Source organism: Camelina sativa, chromosome 1, assembly GCF_030686135.1.
Source record: "Camelina sativa cultivar CO46 ecotype springtype chromosome 1, ASM3068613v1".
NCBI lineage: Eukaryota > Viridiplantae > Streptophyta > Magnoliopsida > Brassicales > Brassicaceae > Camelina > Camelina sativa.
The window spans coordinates 14,475,245-14,493,200 of NC_141880.1; the positions used below are offsets into that span (position 1 = coordinate 14,475,245).

At 36.2% G+C, this 17,956-nt stretch overlaps 7 protein-coding genes across 13 annotated transcripts; 4 read left to right on the plus strand and 3 right to left on the minus strand.

Moving 5' to 3' along the window:
• Nucleotides 1-1,381: 1,381 nt before the first annotated feature.
• On the plus strand, nucleotides 1,382-3,504 carry LOC104791809 (uncharacterized). Its single transcript, XM_087458840.1, has 3 exons — nucleotides 1,382-1,581; nucleotides 2,241-2,537; nucleotides 2,654-3,504. The coding sequence occupies exons 2-3, from the start codon at nucleotides 2,475-2,477 to the stop codon at nucleotides 3,245-3,247; spliced, it is 657 nt and encodes a 218-aa protein (XP_087314966.1). The 5' UTR covers nucleotides 1,382-1,581; nucleotides 2,241-2,474; the 3' UTR covers nucleotides 3,248-3,504.
• A 157-nt stretch (nucleotides 3,505-3,661) lies between these two features.
• Nucleotides 3,662-4,888, plus strand: LOC104708484 (uncharacterized). The gene has a single exon (XM_010425068.2). The coding sequence runs from the start codon at nucleotides 3,734-3,736 to the stop codon at nucleotides 4,886-4,888; it is 1,155 nt and encodes a 384-aa protein (XP_010423370.2). The 5' UTR covers nucleotides 3,662-3,733.
• A 1,398-nt stretch (nucleotides 4,889-6,286) lies between these two features.
• Nucleotides 6,287-8,096, minus strand: LOC104791818 (chloroplast protein FOR GROWTH AND FERTILITY 2). Its single transcript, XM_010517797.3, has 2 exons — nucleotides 7,660-8,096; nucleotides 6,287-7,295 (listed from the first exon to the last, which is right to left on the minus strand). Exons 1-2 carry the CDS (start codon nucleotides 7,966-7,968, stop codon nucleotides 6,486-6,488), a joined length of 1,119 nt encoding a protein of 372 aa, XP_010516099.2. The 5' UTR covers nucleotides 7,969-8,096; the 3' UTR covers nucleotides 6,287-6,485.
• Nucleotides 8,097-8,936: 840 nt separating this feature from the next.
• LOC104791827 (gluconokinase) lies at nucleotides 8,937-10,622 on the plus strand. Of its 5 annotated transcripts, none has more exons than XM_010517807.3 (5): nucleotides 8,937-9,241; nucleotides 9,620-9,696; nucleotides 9,770-9,818; nucleotides 9,893-9,972; nucleotides 10,067-10,622. In XM_010517807.3, exons 2-5 carry the CDS (start codon nucleotides 9,675-9,677, stop codon nucleotides 10,486-10,488), a joined length of 573 nt encoding a protein of 190 aa, XP_010516109.1. In that variant the 5' UTR covers nucleotides 8,937-9,241; nucleotides 9,620-9,674; the 3' UTR covers nucleotides 10,489-10,622. The 5 variants fall into 5 exon arrangements, with proteins under 5 accessions (XP_010516109.1, XP_087314944.1, XP_010516118.1 ...); XM_087458818.1 differs by having other exon boundaries at nucleotides 9,776-9,818; XM_010517816.3 differs by having other exon boundaries at nucleotides 8,938-9,241; nucleotides 9,901-9,972.
• A 238-nt stretch (nucleotides 10,623-10,860) lies between these two features.
• LOC104791845 (WD-40 repeat-containing protein MSI2) lies at nucleotides 10,861-12,937 on the plus strand. Its single transcript, XM_010517836.3, has 6 exons — nucleotides 10,861-11,305; nucleotides 11,506-11,832; nucleotides 11,924-12,067; nucleotides 12,229-12,353; nucleotides 12,499-12,594; nucleotides 12,690-12,937. The coding sequence occupies exons 1-6, from the start codon at nucleotides 10,988-10,990 to the stop codon at nucleotides 12,931-12,933; spliced, it is 1,254 nt and encodes a 417-aa protein (XP_010516138.1). The 5' UTR covers nucleotides 10,861-10,987; the 3' UTR covers nucleotides 12,934-12,937.
• A 530-nt stretch (nucleotides 12,938-13,467) lies between these two features.
• LOC104791854 (basic leucine zipper 23) lies at nucleotides 13,468-15,323 on the minus strand. Of its 3 annotated transcripts, none has more exons than XM_010517847.3 (3): nucleotides 15,026-15,323; nucleotides 14,079-14,939; nucleotides 13,468-13,815 (listed from the first exon to the last, which is right to left on the minus strand). In XM_010517847.3, exons 2-3 carry the CDS (start codon nucleotides 14,818-14,820, stop codon nucleotides 13,787-13,789), a joined length of 771 nt encoding a protein of 256 aa, XP_010516149.2. In that variant the 5' UTR covers nucleotides 14,821-14,939; nucleotides 15,026-15,323; the 3' UTR covers nucleotides 13,468-13,786. The 3 variants fall into 3 exon arrangements, with proteins under 3 accessions (XP_010516149.2, XP_010516157.2, XP_087314991.1); XM_010517855.3 differs by having other exon boundaries at nucleotides 14,079-14,854; nucleotides 15,026-15,302; XM_087458865.1 differs by having other exon boundaries at nucleotides 14,079-14,861; nucleotides 15,026-15,292.
• An 846-nt stretch (nucleotides 15,324-16,169) lies between these two features.
• Nucleotides 16,170-17,561, minus strand: LOC104791868 (uncharacterized). Its single transcript, XM_010517865.2, has 3 exons — nucleotides 16,994-17,561; nucleotides 16,549-16,899; nucleotides 16,170-16,469 (listed from the first exon to the last, which is right to left on the minus strand). The coding sequence occupies exons 1-3, from the start codon at nucleotides 17,433-17,435 to the stop codon at nucleotides 16,279-16,281; spliced, it is 984 nt and encodes a 327-aa protein (XP_010516167.1). The 5' UTR covers nucleotides 17,436-17,561; the 3' UTR covers nucleotides 16,170-16,278.
• Nucleotides 17,562-17,956: the final 395 nt, after the last annotated feature.

A 17,956-nucleotide genomic window follows, 5' to 3' on the forward strand; every position in this document is an offset into this window, starting at 1 on the left:
GGTTTTACTGTATTCGGTGAAAATATATCTGCTAACTTGTTACAGTAAAAGGAAAGTATAACTATTTTTAATACTTTGAACAAAACTCTAACTAAAATTAGATATTAAAAATTGAACATTAAATAAGATATTAAATGTTTAATTTTTGTTATCTATTCTTTGTTGAATTTGATTTTTATATGTTGATATATTGTTTTTTCGATAAAAATATTTATCGAGTGTAAGCCGTGGATTTTCCTGAAATAATTTTCATTTAATTTATTTTACCTACAATAGTTTTGTAAACAGTGGGAGGTAAGAAGTGACTCGAGAAGATGAAGGGTGATGGTAAGAATAAGAACATCTATCTTCCACCAAAAAAAAAAGGAATAAGAACATCTAGATGAACCATTTCTTTTTTTGGTCTTTGGGTGGTTATTACAATGTGTTTTGAAGTTAATTAAAGGAATTGTCATAAACATTATTATATGTCAGGTTTTGAGAAAGTGACACTCATGAAATTTTTCTAAATAAAAAGTGGCACATTTAGCAAAAGTCCATTTGTTTTGCACCAAAAAGGTACAACTCGACAAGACAATGATTTTTTGGTACCGTAAAAGTTAATTTTTTTTTCTTTTCATTCTCTAAAATGCAATGCAAAGTAGTGATTTTAAAAAGGTAATAGATATCAAAGAAATGTTGAATTGTTAGTTTCTTAAGCGCGAGACAACCAAATATTTTGATATGGAGTTTATGGCAAATGAGAGCATCAATTATGTACCCAAAAAACTTGAAACTTAGGATTAAACAATTAATCTATCAAATAACCGTTTCTTTTGTTTTTCTTAGTGTATATATATATATATATATATATATATATATATATATATATATATATATATTATTTTGGTTTTTAAAATTTATTACTTATGCTTTTCAAAGTGATTCTTGTTGGTCTTTTAATGGTTATAATTAGCATAGAGATCAACATCGTTATCATATCATATAGAGCTTAGATTGCATGCTTAACATTTGGCCTCCATTGGTTTTGGAGACTATTTCATGCTAAATATATCGCTTCCATTGGTTTTCAAAGTCATTTATTGTTTGGTCTTTCTAATGGATATAATTGGCATAGGGATTAACATCAATATCATATAGAGGTTAGCTTAGAATTCAGTAATGTTCGTTTGGTGTGTTAGATGCAGTATCTAGATGCAGATACAGGTTATTGTTTGTTTAGTCATAATTAAGAAATAAACTGAATGCAATATCTGGATTCGTTTTAAAAACTCATCCAAAAAAATTTGAAATTCTGGATGAGATTTTTGTGAGAGTTTGGTTACAGTAAACTCATACAAACATTATAAATGACTAAAATACTCCTAATTTTAATTCCCCTAAATTCTAACATTTACAAACCCTAAATTCTCTCTGCTCGACTCCATCGTATGAGCTCTGTTTCGTTCTCCAACCACAAGACCTCGACTCTATTGTAGAAGCTCCACCATTACTCGAATCCATTGCTTGCAGCTTCGTTTCGATTCTCCACCATAGAAGAAGCTCGCAGCTCTGGTTCCGATTCTCCAGCTCACAGAACTCGTAAGTCTTTTGTTGTTGATGGTTTGATTTTTTTTTTTCAATTCGTGTTGCAGCAGAAGCAAACTGTTGATTTTTTCCACTTGGGTGTTTATGAAACCATGAGATAGAGCTCTTGCTCTTATGAATTTTGCTATCTCTAATTTTTTCCATTTGGGTGTTTATGAAACCATGAGATTTAGCTTAGAGGTTTTGAAGAGATGTGTTATCTATGATATTTTCCATTTGGGTGTTTATGAAACAATGAATTTAGCTTGTGTTCTTAAGAGATTTAGCTTGTGCTCTTAAGAGATTTGCTATCTATGAATGAGGTTTGTGACTTTACTTATTTCAAATGCAAATTGTGCAATCAAAGAGTAAACGATGACATCTGTACCAGGCAGTGATGTAAGTATCCTCTTCTACTTCTCTGCAACTTATGTTTGTGATTTGTGATCCGATTTATGTGTCTTCAGTTGTAGTTAGTATGGTCTTTGTGATTTGTGATTGCTTTATGTGTTTATACTCTACTATGTTTAGCCTTTACCTTATGTATCTTGTGATGGGTTTGTGATTTGTTTCTGATTTGTGATTGCTTTATGTGTTTATACTCTATCTATGTTTAGCCTTTGCCTTATGTATCTTGTGATGGGTTTGTAATTTGTGATTGATTTGTGGTTTAGAATCTAATATGGAGTGATGAACAAAGCCATTTTTATCTTGAACTTCGACTTGAAGAGAATCTAAAAGGCAATATAAGAAACCACATAGTGAATGAAGCTGGGAAACAAACGATTACATCCAAGTTCTATGATGCATTTGGTGAGAAGCATAATTGGAAAAAATTTAGGAGCAAGTTTAATACGTGTAAGAAGCAATACACAGCTTTCAGGAAATTGACTCATAATAGAACTGGAATGAGCTATTATCCCAATGGGTCCATAGATATGAGTGATGATTGGTGGGATGAGCGTTGTAAGGTATATAGCTTCCTCTTTAGAATTTTTTTTCTTCTTATGTGGTCTCTAGTTCTTCTTCTGTGGTCTCTAGTTTATCTTCGGAGGATGATGAAACTTAAGTATAATTTTTATTTTAGGAGTGGCCTGGAGCTAGAAAGATAAAGGATAAACCAGAACCAAACACTGATTTAATGGAAAAAATGTTTGGGTCAGTTCATATAACTGGAGCTGAGGGTTGGAGTGCTCAACAGGGTGAAAACCATTTAGACAACAACATGATGTTAAATGACGATGAGGCTGCTGAATCAAGACAAGAACATGATGCTCCCGCAGCTTCCAATGCTCCTGCAGCTTCCAATGCTCCTGCAGCTTCCAATGCTCCTGCAGCTTCCAATGTACCAAAGTATCCTCGAAAAAGACGTGCAGGACAAGCTGTGGAAGGACAAGCTGTGGCAGATGTGATAAGGGATAGTATTCAATCACGTGATGAGATACTTACCTACAAGAATCAACTCATGGAGAGTCACCCTGACTATAGTTGTAGTCAGCTTAGGGCTATGAGGGTTTTAAATTCTCTGTCTAGTATAAGAATGTGGTCTCCATTGTTCAAAGCAGCTATGAAACATCTCAAGGAAGACGCTACCAACCGTCAAACGTTCATAAGCTTTGAAGATGATGAGAACAAAGTTCTTTACTTGGAGTTTGAGACTGGTGAAAGCAGAGACTGGTGAAAGCAGAGACTGGTGAAACATAATCTGTAGTTTTTTTTTTTTTAGTTTGGTGTGTAGAGAATCTGTAGTTTGGTGTGTTTGGTGTGTATGACTTTGATAAGAACATAATCTGTCTTATTACTTATATGCTCATTCTCTTCTTCTCTCGTTTGGCTCGTTGTTCTCTCTATCTCATAAACTTTGTTCTCTCTACTCTGTTCTCTCTATCTAATAATGTTTGGTGTGTTTGGTGTTTTATCGATAAGAACTTTGTTCTCTCTATCTCATAAACTTTGTTCTCTCGTTTGGCTCGTTGTTCTCTCTACTTCTTATTACTTATATGCTCATTCTCTTCTTCTCTCGTTTGGCTCGTTGTTCTCTTCTTATTACATAAACTTTGTTTGTTTTGTTATCAACCATCAGTTTCTTTTGCTTTTATTGCAGGATACATTTAGACCATCATTTGAGGATGATGACCTCGACTTGATATTAGAGGAAGAAGAACATATGTATTCTGCAATACAAGAAGTTTATGGAGTTAATACTAATAGAGAGATGCAAAGGACAGATCGAGGTGGAGGTTGGCGTCGGGTGCAACGGTTTATGCATGAGTCTGAGAAACAGTGTTTTGATATCCTCCGAATGAATCAAGGTACATTTCTGAGTTTATGTCAGGTGCTATCACAGAAATATAAACTTGAAGAATCATGCCATGTCTATCTTGAAGAGAGTGTAGCAATGTTTATTGAAATGGTGGCACAAGATGTAACAGTCCGGGTCTTAGCTGAACGATATCAGCATTCTTTGGATACAGTAAAAAGAAAGCTAGATGATGTTTTAGCGGTTCTGTTGAAGCTTGCAGCAGATATAGTGAAGCCATCCAGAGGTGAGTTTGCAAAACCTAGTCCTAAACTAGTAAAAGATAGTAGGTATTGGCCTTTTTTTGAAAACTGCATTAGTGCTTTGGATGGCACTCATATATCTGTTCGCCCTCCATCTAATAGTGTGGAAGCATATAGAGGTAGAAAATCTGAACCAACAATGAATGTTCTAGCGATCTGTAACTTTAGCATGAGATTTATATTTGCTTATGTTGGAGTTCCTGGTAGAGCACATGACACTAAGGTTTTAACACATTGTGCTACTCATGAACCTTCCTTCCCTCATCCACCAAATGGCAAGTACTATCTAGTAGACTCAGGTTACCCAACTAGAACCGGTTATCTAGGGCCTCATTGTAAAGCTAGGTATCATCGTGATCTGTTTGCAAGGGGAGGACCACCTACTAGCACTAGAGAGCTGTTTAACCGTAGACATTCTAGTTTGCGTTCTATGATAGAGAGAACATTTGGTGTTTGGAAAGCAAAGTGGAGGATTTTAGATAGGAAACATCCTAAGTATGAGCTGAAAAAGTGGATAAAGATTGTGACAGCAACTATGGCACTTCACAACTTTATTCGAGATTCAAACTTTGAAGACCGTGACTTTGCTTATTGGGAGATGGTAGATTATTATGAGAATCATGGTGACCAAGCTGTAGAAAATGAAGAAGAAGGTAACATTGAACATACTCCATACATTCCAACTGGTGATAGAGCAATGGAGACTCTCCATGATGTTATAACTGAAAAGATAGGAAGAGGACGTCAACTTCCGTATTAGCATCACAACAGTTTCACAAAATACTATGGTACGACACTCCTTTCATTGATTCTTGTGTTTGTTTTGATTCTTCCGTATTACCATCAATTAGACTTTTGTTGATTGTTTTTATGGCTTTGTTTGGTCAATATTGGAGAGTTTTTTATGACACTAGTACTTGATATTGTTCACGTACCATGGTAAAGATGTGAATGTCTAATTGATGGCTTATGATGAGTTCTGATTGTTGCAGGGGAACCATGACACTCTTGTCTCAAGGAGGAGGATGTCTAATTGATGGCTTATGATGAGTTGTGATTGTTGCAGGGGAACCATGGCACATTGAGAGAAGTGGACACTTATTTTTCAAATTGATAGCACACTCATATTGTTGTGTTTGTTCAATTTGATGGACCACTTTTGAATTTGTTATCTTCTAAACATAAAACATATTTTGAACAAATTCATGTTTTAGAAAATTACAATAAGGTTTTGGTGGATCCTATTAAAGTTATTAAAGTTATTTTTGGTGTTATTTTAGAAACAAAATACATGCTTAATGTGTTTTGTGTTATTTTAGAAAATACATGTTTAATGTTAATTGATATAACCAAAATATTTTTTATAGTGTATTTTTAAATCATAAAAGATGATTTCATTTTTAAATATTTATTAGATGTTTATTTAAATTTTATAAAAAAATTATTTAACTATAAACATAACCAAAATCACTAAACCACAAAATGAAGGGTATTTTGGTCATTTTCATGTATTGTATCTAGATATCTATACCAGATTACAAAACAAACATAGTTTGTTCTAGATACAATTTCTGGATGAATTAAACCAAAAACACAAACAAACAATATCTGAATGCTGCATCTAGATACTGCGTCCAGATACTAAATCCAAATATTGCGTCTAGATCACAAAACGAACAGCACCTTCATGCTTAACATTTGGCTTCCATTCGTTTTGGAGACTCTTTTGGGAAAACTAATATACGCCTCATTACCAAGCCTGACCAAAAAATCCTTATTTTGATATATTTTGGTCAATTAAGTGCAAAGGCTTTATTTTGATTCATTGTACGATTTGTTTCTTACCTTCGGCCTTTTAGGCCGTTATTTGTAAGCCTAGAAATATCGAGTGAACGTTTAGTTGTTTTTCATTTTAAGTGTGTAGTCTTTGAATCCTGGTCGCATTCGAGTTCTTAGTTTTGATGTGTTTGAATTAGCCTGAAGATTCAAGTTGGTTTAATCGTGTGTTGTTTTAGGATTCAACAGCAAATATATCCATCCCCAATTCTACCTTCATACATGATTCATCACATGCTTAAATCTTTGCTTTCATTGATCAAAACTTAGGTGGATTCCCAGGTTTAATTTACATCAAAAACCATCTGTGATGAACGTTAAGGGAGTACAAAAGCTACTTTATTTTTATAAGACATTCATGTTTTACATTCGTTCAGTCAAAATCTTAGAAGGATAATGATATAAAAATAAAAAAAAACGAAGAAGATTCTTAAGCAAGATGCAAATTTGGTTGGTACAGGCAAAAAAATCTTATATTTATCCTCTAGAGCTACTACAAATAGTGGAAAACGTTTTGTCTCTCAATACAGGCTGAATCCAAAGAACTGGCTGACAATAATTGCCAATCCAAGTCCGATGGCCACAAGAGAAGATGCCCACGTTAGTTTCTCTGTGATCCTAGGAACCTTCTCTTTCAACGCTTCGCTACATGACCCGATAAACACAGTGTAGCTTCCCATCGCAATCACCGTCCCAATCAAGAACATAATGAGAAATGACGCACCGGCTAACCGAGAAGGAAGAGCAAGCGCAGGTAATACCATCATCAGAGCGTCCGGTTGCAGGCCGTGAACAATCCCAGTCGCAAATGTCGCCAACCCTATCTTTTTCTTCTTTGAGCTTTTCTCATCCGTTTCCCCATTCTCCAAGGTAACAACACATGGTTCCGGGATCTCAGAAGCTTCTTTGATTCCTATAGCACCAATCACGAGGAGAGTCAAGCCCACGACTCTTGTACCCCAAGTTCTTATGACTTCGATGTGAAGCCTATCTTTTAGAAGCAGAAACATTAAACCAAAGATGAGTTGACCAGCGTCGTGACCACATCCCCAGAGGGCTCCAACTGCAGCACTCTCCATTCTCGTTCGTCCAATCGAAAGTGGAGCCAAAGCAGCAAGGTGATCAGGTCCAGACAACGTGTGTAAGCAACCAGCAAAGAAACCAGTCCAGGCACTTGTCAATACCTCAGTCCGGAAGAGTTTACCACCAACAGCACTACCAGTAGATTTAGTAGCCGTTTGAAAGCTAGCAAAAGCAGGCGGCACAAGAACAGGGTTAAGCAAAAGCGCAGCCACAGCAGGCACTAATATAACTGTTCCAGCGGATATAGTCTGCAGCAAAGACACAGATTTGCATAACAGAGCATTGAGCTATCTGAGAAGTTAAGTAAACAAAGAAAATCCCTTACACCATAACATTCCACAAAGCACACTGCTCTCAAGTCAGTCTCAACATATAAGTCACAGAACCAAAAAGCATACTGAATAAACTACTTAACAAATCTAATGATCCTATCAACGAGATGTAATCGGAGATCTCTGATCAAGGAGATAGATAAAGCTATTCAAATTCCTCAGCAATGCAGCTATAAAATCCCTAAACTACACTAGTACTCAATCCAATAGCTCTTATCAATTTCTTCTGACCCCACAACGTAATTGCAGAAGATTTCATAATCAAGGATATGTAATTTACCTTGCGCTGCTCAAAACTCCTCACGATTCGTTCGATGAATCCTGGATTAGGTTTCGACTCATCGGGTTTAGGAGACGGAAACAAGGAATCTCTAGTCTGATACAGTCCTGGAGATGTATCCGGAGATGGATTGTGGCGGAAGAAACAGGAAATGGAGCTGACTCGGCGTGACTCGGGACGGCGCGAGGAGGCAAAGGTGAGACTCGGGGAATCGAGTCTGTGGAGGCGAGGGAGGAAGGGAGATGCTCTTGATTGAGAGTTGGAGAGAGTAAGTGAGGAAGAAGACGGTGGTTGTAGAAGCCTATCCATGGCGTCTCCTTCTCTTTCGGAGAGGCTAAAGAGTTTTTTTCTAAGAAGTTGAAAAAGAAAAGGAAAGAGAGAGTGAGGGACACTGTGCCATCTCTTTCTCAATCGGTGAAGATAAACTTTTTAAATATATATATATATATATATATATATATTTGTTGTTGTTTCGTTTGTAAATCAATAATACAAAGAAAATAAAAGGAATAAACTAATAAAATCATATATAATAAATATTATTAAAATATATTTTGTTTGTCTTCTTCTCTATTCCTCTTTAATTTAATTAAGAGAATAATATATTGTTAAATAATTCTTATAATTGACAAACGAACGGTGTAATGTATTCAAATAATATTTTTTTTTGTGGATATTTTAGATACATTACACATTTCTTAAAGTCAATATCTAAATAATCCAAATAACCTAATAGGAACCGAATCTGACTCCAACCCGAAATTATATGAACACTTGTGGATTTTATATTAATAAATTCGAAAAACCTAACCCTAAATTACCTGAATCTGAATTCAATCGGAATACCCAAATATCCAGCATAGAGATAGTGGTTAATAAAAGATAGATGATTGGTGTTGGTGTTGAATTAAGGGTAAAATAGTATATATTATAAATTATATAGTGTGTATGATATTTATATGGTTAGAGTAATTAGATAATTAATTATTGTTTTTTGTTTGTTTTTTTGTTATCCGTACCAATTTCCCAAAAAACTATATTATGTTGATTTTACCATATATTTACACATCTTTATCAAAAGAAATTACAGTATTTTATTATTACTTTTTATACCCGTCCGATTCGACACTAAATTTATATCGAATATATAATTTTTAAATTTCTTACTTGATACTGATAGAAGTTTATTTTAGTAGAATTTTAAAATTTAAATTGACAAATTAATGTATTTTGTAAATAAAAGATTTATCAATTACATTCAACAAAAAAGATTTATTAATATTTTAATGATTATTTTCCATCTTTGGTTCTATTCCATCTCTCTCTCTCTCCAAAGTTTTCGTCTTTCTTCCTCTCACGTCTCATCAGCCATCGCCCCTAAATAATTTTTCTTTTAATATAATGAATCTCTCAGATATTTTTGTTTTCTTTCAACTTCAATCCAAATTTTACATTGCAATTTCGAGTTTCTATACATCAACCTACCGAGTTTTGTGAATTTCGTCTTTTATCAAGAAGACTCCAATTGCTCCACCCTTGGTCTTGTCACTTGTGGAGTAAAGAAACAAACAAAAAAATCACAGTAAGTCTTCGATTTTTTTTTTCTAATGTTTGAATTTCATCCATTAACGAACGATCATTCAATTCATAAAGTTTTAAGAGAATTCCAAATTATGCTTAGAAGTTTCATATTACTTCTTCAATTGCAGTAAGAAAATGTGATCCGTAGTAGTTTTGATCTCAATTTCAAAAATTTAGGTTAATCATGTCAGTGAGATAGAAGATTGAACAATCTTGTTTATAAGCTTTGAGCTAAGATTGAAATGTTTTTAGCTTTGCAAATGATTGAAATTAGGATCTACTTTAAGCAGGATCATTTATATATCTTAGTTCTATGTTGAAGAATTATAAGCTAAGAATGAGAGTTAAATAGAATATGTTTGTTTTTTCTTGCTCACAGATTGTTTTCTTCAAGAATCACCAAAACCAGTTTTAATCAGAGACAACAGAGAGGCATGTCAGGTGTTGGCAATGAAGGTAAGCTTCAACATGTTCTTATTGTCAAACACTTTGATCCGTTTTGTCTCTGATTCTTGTTAGTCATATATAGTGACAGGTAAAGTCATTGTGATTATGGGTGTAAGCGGAGCAGGGAAATCGTAAGTTGTTCTTTTTTTTTTTCATTTCTCTTCTTTGAAGAAAGATGTTTATCGTTATTGTTTCACTTTGTTAGCACCATAGGTACGATGTTAGGAAAAGCTCTATCTTGTGACTTTCTTGATGCCGATGATTTTCACTCTTTGTCAAACAGAGGTAACAAAATTCGTTACATTTTGACGAATCCAAGTTTGGGAAAATGCATGTTTTTAAACCACTAACTGAAAAGCTCATTTTTCTACTACTATAGATAAGATGCGCCAAGGCATTGCTCTTTCAGACGAAGATCGAATGCCGTGGCTTGTCAAAATACAAGAGAGTTTGCGAAAACGTTTACTAAATGGAGAAACCGTTGTTCTCGCGTGTTCGGCATTGAGAAGACAGTATAGAGAGATCTTGAGAGGTTCTGATCCCGATTACAAACCAGGAAGCTATACGAGTTCCAAGGTTAAGTTTGTATTATTGGAAGGTAACGCAGAGGTGATCGCTGCTCGGTTACAGAAGAGAGCTTCTGAAGGAGAACATTTCATGCCTCTCACTCTTCTTCAGTCTCAGTTTGATCTGCTTCAAGCTGATGAATGTGAAAAGATATTCAAAATCAGTGTTGTTCTAACCCCTGAAGTTATAGTCAACTCAATTCTTGAAATGGTTACTAATTCTTCGAACCCCTGAGAGTTGAGAGAAGACTTTACCCAAATTAAAAAAAAAAACAAAACCTATTAGTCTATTAATCTTTATTCATCTTTTGTATTCAACATATACAATAATTAAAACTTACTTTCATGATTAAAATGGATTTTTTAAAATGTAAAATGTTTCATTTCCATCTTCTCCATTTTCTATCTTCTGTAATTTGTTTAGATATGAGTAATTTTTATATTTCACCGAAATGGAAACTTTATCTGAGTAACAAAAGGGTAGATAACTTAAGAGTGGGCTTTGAGGCCCATAAACTCAAGACTACATGCATGCTGGTTCCCCAACATTGAAACGGCAAAGCGTGCGTTTGTATAAAAGCAAAACAACATCACTGCATTTTTTTTTTCACCGCCGAGGTTTTGTTGCCCTTGCTCATCTCTGTATCTTTTTGGCGGGAAAATCGAGCAGAAAAAAAACCCTCGAGGACAGAGATCAGAGATTGCGAGCGAGAGATTGAGAGGCGAGAGAGATAATGGCGGATGAAGGTAAAGAGGAGACGGGAATGGATCAAGTGGAGGAAGATTTCTCTGTCTGGAAGAAGAACACACCATTTCTCTACGATCTTTTGATCTCTCACCCACTCGAATGGCCATCTCTCACCGTCCATTGGGTTCCATCGCCTCCGATTCCTTACGCGGCGGACCCTTACTTCGGCGTCCACAAGCTTATACTGGGAACTCATACTTCCGGTGGTTCTCAAGATTTCCTCATGGTCGCCGACGTCGTTACTCCGACACCAAACGGTGAGCCTGGGTTGCGCGGCGCTAATCAGGATCCTGTAATCCCTAAGGTATTTGATTCCTTTCTTTTTTTTGGCGTTCTTCTTAGCTCCAGTTCTATGCCCACCACGTGTTCGATAAAAGTACTAGCTGAATGTGTTAGAAATGAAACTGATGAGATTTATGAGTTTTAGTTTTGTTTTTTTCTTCGATGCATAGTTTTTGTATACCAATAGACTCATGTTTTGTTAATTCTCCCGATTTGTTTCAGGTGGAGATAAGGCAAAGAATACGTGTTGATGGAGAAGTGAACAGAGCGCGGTGCATGCCTCAAAAGCCTACGCTTGTGGGTGCAAAGACAAGTGGGTGTGAGGTGTTTCTGTTTGATTACGCCAAACATGCTGCTGAAAAGCCACAAACGAGTGAGTGTGATCCTGATCTGAGGCTAATGGGACATGACAAGGAAGGGTATGGATTGTCTTGGAGTCCTTTCAAGGAAGGTTATCTTCTGAGTGGTTCACAGGATAAAAAGATCTGTCTTTGGGATGTTTCAGCTGCGCCGCAAGATAAGGTTTTGAATGCAATGTTTGTGTATGAGGTAAGTGGAACAATACAGTTGGTATATTGTCTCTTTTTTTTCTCCAGAAGATTAGGTTTGCTGTATCTTTACTCCCTTGGTTTTGTTCTAGGGACATGAAAGTGCTATTGCAGATGTATCATGGCACAGGAAGAATGAGAACCTTTTTGGGTCTGCCGGTGAGGATGGTCGATTGATAATATGGGACACACGGACTAACCAAATGCAACACCAAGTGAAAGTTCATGAAAAGGAGGTAAGAACCACTCCCCTATATCTCTGCACATATCAAACAATGTTAAATTAGTTGAAATGTTTGACATCGCAAGCCTGCATGTTATGTTTGTATTGTATGGTTAACCGGAAATCATTGACTAAAAGCTACACATTCGGTATGACCATACTTGTGTTTCTCAGGTGAACTATCTGTCTTTCAATCCATTCAATGAATGGATTTTAGCCACAGCTTCCTCAGATTCTACTGTTGCCTTGTTTGACCTCCGCAAGCTGAATGCACCATTGCATGTCTTGAGCAGCCACGAGTATGTTCCTTAACATTTTCTCATATCCTCTTCTGCGCCATGTATAAATTGTGTTAGAACTAAATATTGATGCCTTTGCACTGAGTAAGTGTAAAGGGCTGTTTGCTGGAAAACCCACCATTTTAATGAAAGACTTCGATTACAGGGGAGAGGTTTTCCAAGTGGAGTGGGATCCTAACCATGAGACAGTACTCGCATCTTCTGGGGAGGACAGAAGGCTGATGGTCTGGGACCTGAACAGGTATGTTACATCATATCCTTTGCAGGGCTTAGAACTATGAGTTTTTAATCTGAGATTGTTCAATGTTGAGTAAGGTTTCTTTTTGGGGTTTACAGGGTTGGAGAAGAGCAGCTTGAGATAGAGTTGGATGCAGAAGATGGTCCACCAGAGTTACTCTTCTCTCACGGAGGCCACAAGGCTAAGATATCAGACTTTGCTTGGAACGAAAAGGAGCCTTGGGTCCTTGCTAGTGTAGCCGAAGACAACAGTCTTCAGGTCTGGCAGATGGCGGAAAGCATCTATCGTGACGAAGAGGATGCTGAGGCCGACATCAACGAAGATATTACACACCAGTCATGAAAAATTGAAAACTAAGAAATGATTTGGTCTCTGCAGTACTTAAGTCAGATTGTGCTTTAGCTAGTTTCGAAAAACAAGCTTTGTGTCTGTAGTACTAACATGAATCAGTTCTGTTTGTTAATGTAAACCATGTTTGGATTTTGTTGGTTTCGTATTATTCCTGTCACAAAATCAAAATTTCTGGCTAAAAAATGAATTCTTTATTCAAAATTTGTTGGGTAAGCAATCTTGGGATTGCATCTCTCAAGCATAATTTAGTACGATTAGTAACTTGATTGCATCTCGACGATTAAAAGGTAGTCAGAACTGCATGTGCTCATAGACATGATTAATCATAAGCATGGCAAGAGGATGCTTAAGCAAGTTGAGTTACTGTGTTACTACAGAACCTGGTTAAGATAAACAACAAGATACAAGAATCATTCCTTTCTTGCTCTTTTACGTATATTACTGTTCAGAGACTCTTGGAACATCAAATCCCATACCAACTCCTAAGTTGCAAGAGACTCTACCAGTCGAACGAAAACAATCAAGTTACTAATCGTCGAGACGGATTCTCATAACTTTTTAATCCAACGCCAACATCTTTAAAGAGAACCACAAAACAGAAGCTACTAAAAGTACAAAACTAAATAGCAAACTCGAATTGAATATTAACAAGTCTTATTTCTAGCTTCAACGAGCTCAACGAAGAAATGCAATAACATAAGGAAAAACCAAGAGATTAAAAAATAGGATAATAGCACAAACGGCCTTGAAGGAAGCTGGTGATGCAGTTGTTACTCTACTTACTTATTGGAAGAAAATTAACTGCCAATATGAAAATGATTGATAGCCCACGATCGATGATACTTCAAACTGCTTTCGCTGCACGAGACCCACCTGTTGCAAAAGCAAGGGCCAATGAGTTCATAAACTAAATATAGGCAAACCACAAGTTCAAACAAAAACGATGAAGGAACCTAATAAAATGACAAAATTCCAGAAAAAGTAAAGAGAACACAACAGACTGGTGTCTAAGGCAAGAATCAACCAATATCAGGCTACGTAAAGAATTGAAGACATGGAGGTAACTACTACATAAAGATATAAGCTGAAATGTGACAGCCTCTAGGAAAGAGATTCAAAAGAACAAGAATTTTCACCTTTTCTCTTACTAGCGCTGGATCCATTGACAGTGAATGTTCCAACTCCATTACTACAGAGAGGGATCTCCTTGCCAGCTAAATTCTGATTAGCCAAGCATTGTAGTTGGTCAAACTCACAACCATTTAGCCCTTGCTCATTCATCGACGCACCTTCTCCATTGTTCTCATTTTGAAGGCAGTACATGTTGTCAACATCACATTGCATATTGCAAGGATGCATCATGTAAGAGAAAGGCACATTCGCAACCGCAGGTTTTTGATAAGGAAACGAACCAATCTCTCCGTCAATTCTCCCTCTTATATCCACAAGCAAACACTTGAGCCTCGTAACCTCAGCTTCCAATGCAGCTTGACCTTGCAACCTCTTCATCAGCTGATTATTAACAGCCCTAAGCCTCGTAACCTCATCTTCCAAGGAAGCAGCTTTAGCCTTCTTCTTCTCCCTATACTTTCTAACCGCTTCTCGATTCCCCAAAGGTCTCTTCTTCCCTGAAGATTCAGATGTATCATCAGTAGAGACTTTGTCCTCGCTCTGCGAAGGTAGAATCTTGGTGTGCACATGGAGACATGTGTGTGTATGAGTGTTGTTCTCTGGTCCCGAAGGGTTACAAGTGTGAGTATGAGTACAAGCGTGAGAATCCCTCAAAAGCTCATCGAAGAAGGAATCCATTGAACAGCTACTAGGCAGTAATTCACCAACCATGTTCGAATTCGAAAACTCAAGCTCCCCATCGTCCATTACTAGCAAAAGATGTAACCTTTGACTCTATTGACTGAACCCTAACCAAAAAGTATGAGTCTTTGTGCTCGAAACCAAACAATAGAACCAATTTTGAGCTTTCTGATCAAGTAAATTACCTAATTACACAATTCAAGATCAGAATAAGTCAAACATGAATCTCTAATCATTGGCTGATACTCAATTGAATGAAAAAAAATCGTACCTTGAAAACGGATGAGCAAGAAGATGAATGCGAACTTGGAATTGAGAAATTTAAGGGAGAAACGGCGAGAAGGGTTTATTATAGAGAGAATTTAGGAAAAAGGGAAAACCCTAAAAACGAAGAGGTGCAATGGACATTGATGGTTGAAGAGTAAGAGTATTATTACTAACAGATGGCATCATTTCCATGGCGGAAAGACATGGAGATGCACCAAAAGGGATTTTTCGAATTGCAGAAAATTCGTCTTTTCTTTTTTCTTTTTGTCCTAATTAATTTCGTATAAAAACTTTGGTTAATTAATTAATTAAAAAAAAATTGACATCTTTTTTTTTTTCAGTTTGTAGGTTCTCTAAATTTTAACCTTTTCTGCCAAAATTTAGACCAGAACATTAAAAAAGAGAGGATATATATATATATATATATATATATATATTAACTCGAATATAACATTTAAAAGTAGTTTTTTGTCAATTAAAATTTTGTTTTGTAATGCTATTTCTATTTTATACCCATTAAAAAGTTTATTTGAATCAACATTCTAGTTAGTGAGGTCCAGAAATGACTTGCTAAAATTTCACACAAAATTTGTTAAATTCTTCTTTTCTTGAGTTTTTTTACATTTTTTTTTTTCTTTTAGACCATTAAATCTTCACAACTAAAATTAATATTTAGTTACCTTGCCTCTTTCAAATCACCATCCACTATTTTTTTTTTTTCGCTTACTTGCCTTACCTCTTGAAAATTTATCTTAACATGAGTGATGTAAACTAGTGATCGTGAAAGAAGAACCTTTGTCAAAATTAGCAATAAGATTTGATTCTTGATCTGTGTTTTCTGGTTAATGGGAAATTATATTATACCATAGTATTCCATTAAATCCAATATGCTCTCTGTTTTCTAGTCTTTGCTTAGTTGTACATCCCACTTGATTTTTGGTTGTTGTTCATCAAGCTACGACACGTGGTCACGTTGCATCAGTATGATTCGATGGAATATTTTGCTTCCTGGACGAACGCCAAGACTCGTCATGACCGCCTCACCTTTAGTGATTTTGTTTTTTCTACACCTTCTATCAAAGTTTGGTTGAAATCTTCTAAAAAAATTCATAGACGATAAAATTGATAATCGTAATTAGAATGGTGTATATGTAATAGATTAACATAAATTTGATGGAAACAAGTTTTTTACATCAGAGCTGAATAGAATCATGTAGAGATCATTAGCACAATTTAACAAGAGATAAAGAAAAGTCTCTAAAACACAGCTTCTACAAGCATGTGTTTCTTTTTAGACCCAAATCCAACAATGTGGTTTAGATAAACTCTTCCTTCCTTAACTGTAGCTGACGAGGCTAACCTATGAACCATACCGCTGCTGAACCAACCCGTCACAGAAGCTGTCTTCCACCCATCTAAACTCTCCACCAGTTTAGAAGACGGACTACCTGAAACCACACTCACATTCATTGGCATTGGCTTTTAAAAAAAAAAACAGAACTTCACAAAAGATGTCTTAACTTTTACCTGCAACAACAATCTTAGTTGGAGACAACAACTCAAGCCCATCTCCAAACCTCAATGTACCACCAGAAACATCAATTACACTAACTTGATTCCCATCCGTTAAGTCGATTTTGTACAAGTAACCAGAGAAAGTGTGGATAACAATAAGGAACCCGTCCGGATGATAAACAATACCGTTAAGGGCAACAAAGTTATTGTACCATCCAGGTGGAGTAAACAGAGGACTTGTAATCGTATACAGAACCTCCCCATTAACATCAACCTTCCAAATTTTACTACCTACTGCATCAGTCACATAAGCATTGCCTTCTTCATCAACAGCTACATCGTCTGCAAACGTTTTCTCTTTACCTACATAACATCCACATAAGCTATATTCTCAAACCTATTCAAGAAACTGTCGACGGCTCACCACACTAGAGGAAGAAGAAGGCTTTTTACTTACCATCACCATGGCAGCTGAGTTCAGCTAAGAAGAGACGGCGCCACGTCGACAAATCATACGCAGCTAAAGCGCTGTAACGGTTACCAAGCAAGTCTGAGACGGCGACTAGGAGACGGTTTCTGACGCGGTCTATAGAGATTCCTAGGGAAGCGTTACCGGCGAGGTCAACGTCTTTGACTAAAGTGACTTCTTCAAGAACGTCGTCGTCGGAATCTTTAATAACAATCTCGCCGATTCCACCTCCGTCCATGAAGGAGACGAGGAACCTCCGACCAACGTCGTCCCATTTGGCGCACTCGCGGAAGTAGCCGGAGCTATGGTAAGAGAAGACGTGAGTCGAAGGAACGGCTAGCTCTAAGGAAATGAGGTAAGATATGGGAACGGCGGAGATTAGGAGGAAGAACGCGACGGAGCATCGACCGGAGCAAAACGACGGCGACATTTTTTTTTTTTCTTGAAATTGGAGAAAAGATGGTTAAAGCCTTTAAGGGAGAGAGAGAAATAAATTGGGTACGACGAAGGCCAAAAGTTAAAAGGATGAAAAAAAAGAAGTTGGTGAGCGAACGTTAAAAATTTGGTGAAGCAGACGTAGGACTAAGAACTAGTATTGGTGGCCCGTTTAATGTTTTGTTGGGCCCATAAAGTGTACTTAAACCAGTTTTAATGCATATAGTAGTGGGAGCTTTAAAACGTGTTTGTTTATTTGCATATGTTTTGTTCGATTTTTTTTGTTCTAAACTACGTTCTGTGCTGATTAAATAATATTTTAAATTTCTCCTTTAAGATATATATATATATATATATAGATAGATATATATGTAATTTTTGTTTGGCTAGATTTTATTAGTTTGGTTCTCTATTTTAAATTTCGGGATAGTTTTAAAAGGTTAAAATTTAAAATTTAGTTATTTTGTAAATTTAAAAGAGATAATTTAAAAATTAGAGAACATAAAAATGTATTTT

Coding starts and splice junctions, on each gene's coding strand:
- LOC104791809 (XM_087458840.1), top strand. CDS start 2,475: ATGAGCTATTATCCCAATGGGTCCATAGATATGAGTGATGATTGGTGG. Junction 2,538..2,653: donor GGTGGGATGAGCGTTGTAAG/GTATATAGCTTC, acceptor TTTTTATTTTAG/GAGTGGCCTGGAGCTAGAAA.
- LOC104708484 (XM_010425068.2), top strand. CDS start 3,734: ATGTATTCTGCAATACAAGAAGTTTATGGAGTTAATACTAATAGAGAG.
- LOC104791818 (XM_010517797.3), bottom strand. CDS start 7,968: ATGGATAGGCTTCTACAACCACCGTCTTCTTCCTCACTTACTCTCTCC. Junction 7,296..7,659: donor GGAGTTTTGAGCAGCGCAAG/GTAAATTACATA, acceptor TCTTTGCTGCAG/ACTATATCCGCTGGAACAGT.
- LOC104791827 (XM_010517807.3), top strand. CDS start 9,675: ATGTCAGGTGTTGGCAATGAAG. Junction 9,819..9,892: donor GTAAGCGGAGCAGGGAAATC/GTAAGTTGTTCT, acceptor TCACTTTGTTAG/CACCATAGGTACGATGTTAG. Junction 9,973..10,066: donor TCACTCTTTGTCAAACAGAG/GTAACAAAATTC, acceptor CTACTACTATAG/ATAAGATGCGCCAAGGCATT.
- LOC104791845 (XM_010517836.3), top strand. CDS start 10,988: ATGGCGGATGAAGGTAAAGAGGAGACGGGAATGGATCAAGTGGAGGAA. Junction 11,833..11,923: donor ATGCAATGTTTGTGTATGAG/GTAAGTGGAACA, acceptor GTTTTGTTCTAG/GGACATGAAAGTGCTATTGC. Junction 12,595..12,689: donor ATGGTCTGGGACCTGAACAG/GTATGTTACATC, acceptor TGGGGTTTACAG/GGTTGGAGAAGAGCAGCTTG.
- LOC104791854 (XM_010517847.3), bottom strand. CDS start 14,820: ATGGACGATGGGGAGCTTGAGTTTTCGAATTCGAACATGGTTGGTGAA. Junction 13,816..14,078: donor CAGCGCTAGTAAGAGAAAAG/GTGAAAATTCTT, acceptor CTTTTGCAACAG/GTGGGTCTCGTGCAGCGAAA.
- LOC104791868 (XM_010517865.2), bottom strand. CDS start 17,435: ATGTCGCCGTCGTTTTGCTCCGGTCGATGCTCCGTCGCGTTCTTCCTC. Junction 16,900..16,993: donor ACTCAGCTGCCATGGTGATG/GTAAGTAAAAAG, acceptor GATGTTATGTAG/GTAAAGAGAAAACGTTTGCA. Junction 16,470..16,548: donor AACTAAGATTGTTGTTGCAG/GTAAAAGTTAAG, acceptor GTGTGGTTTCAG/GTAGTCCGTCTTCTAAACTG.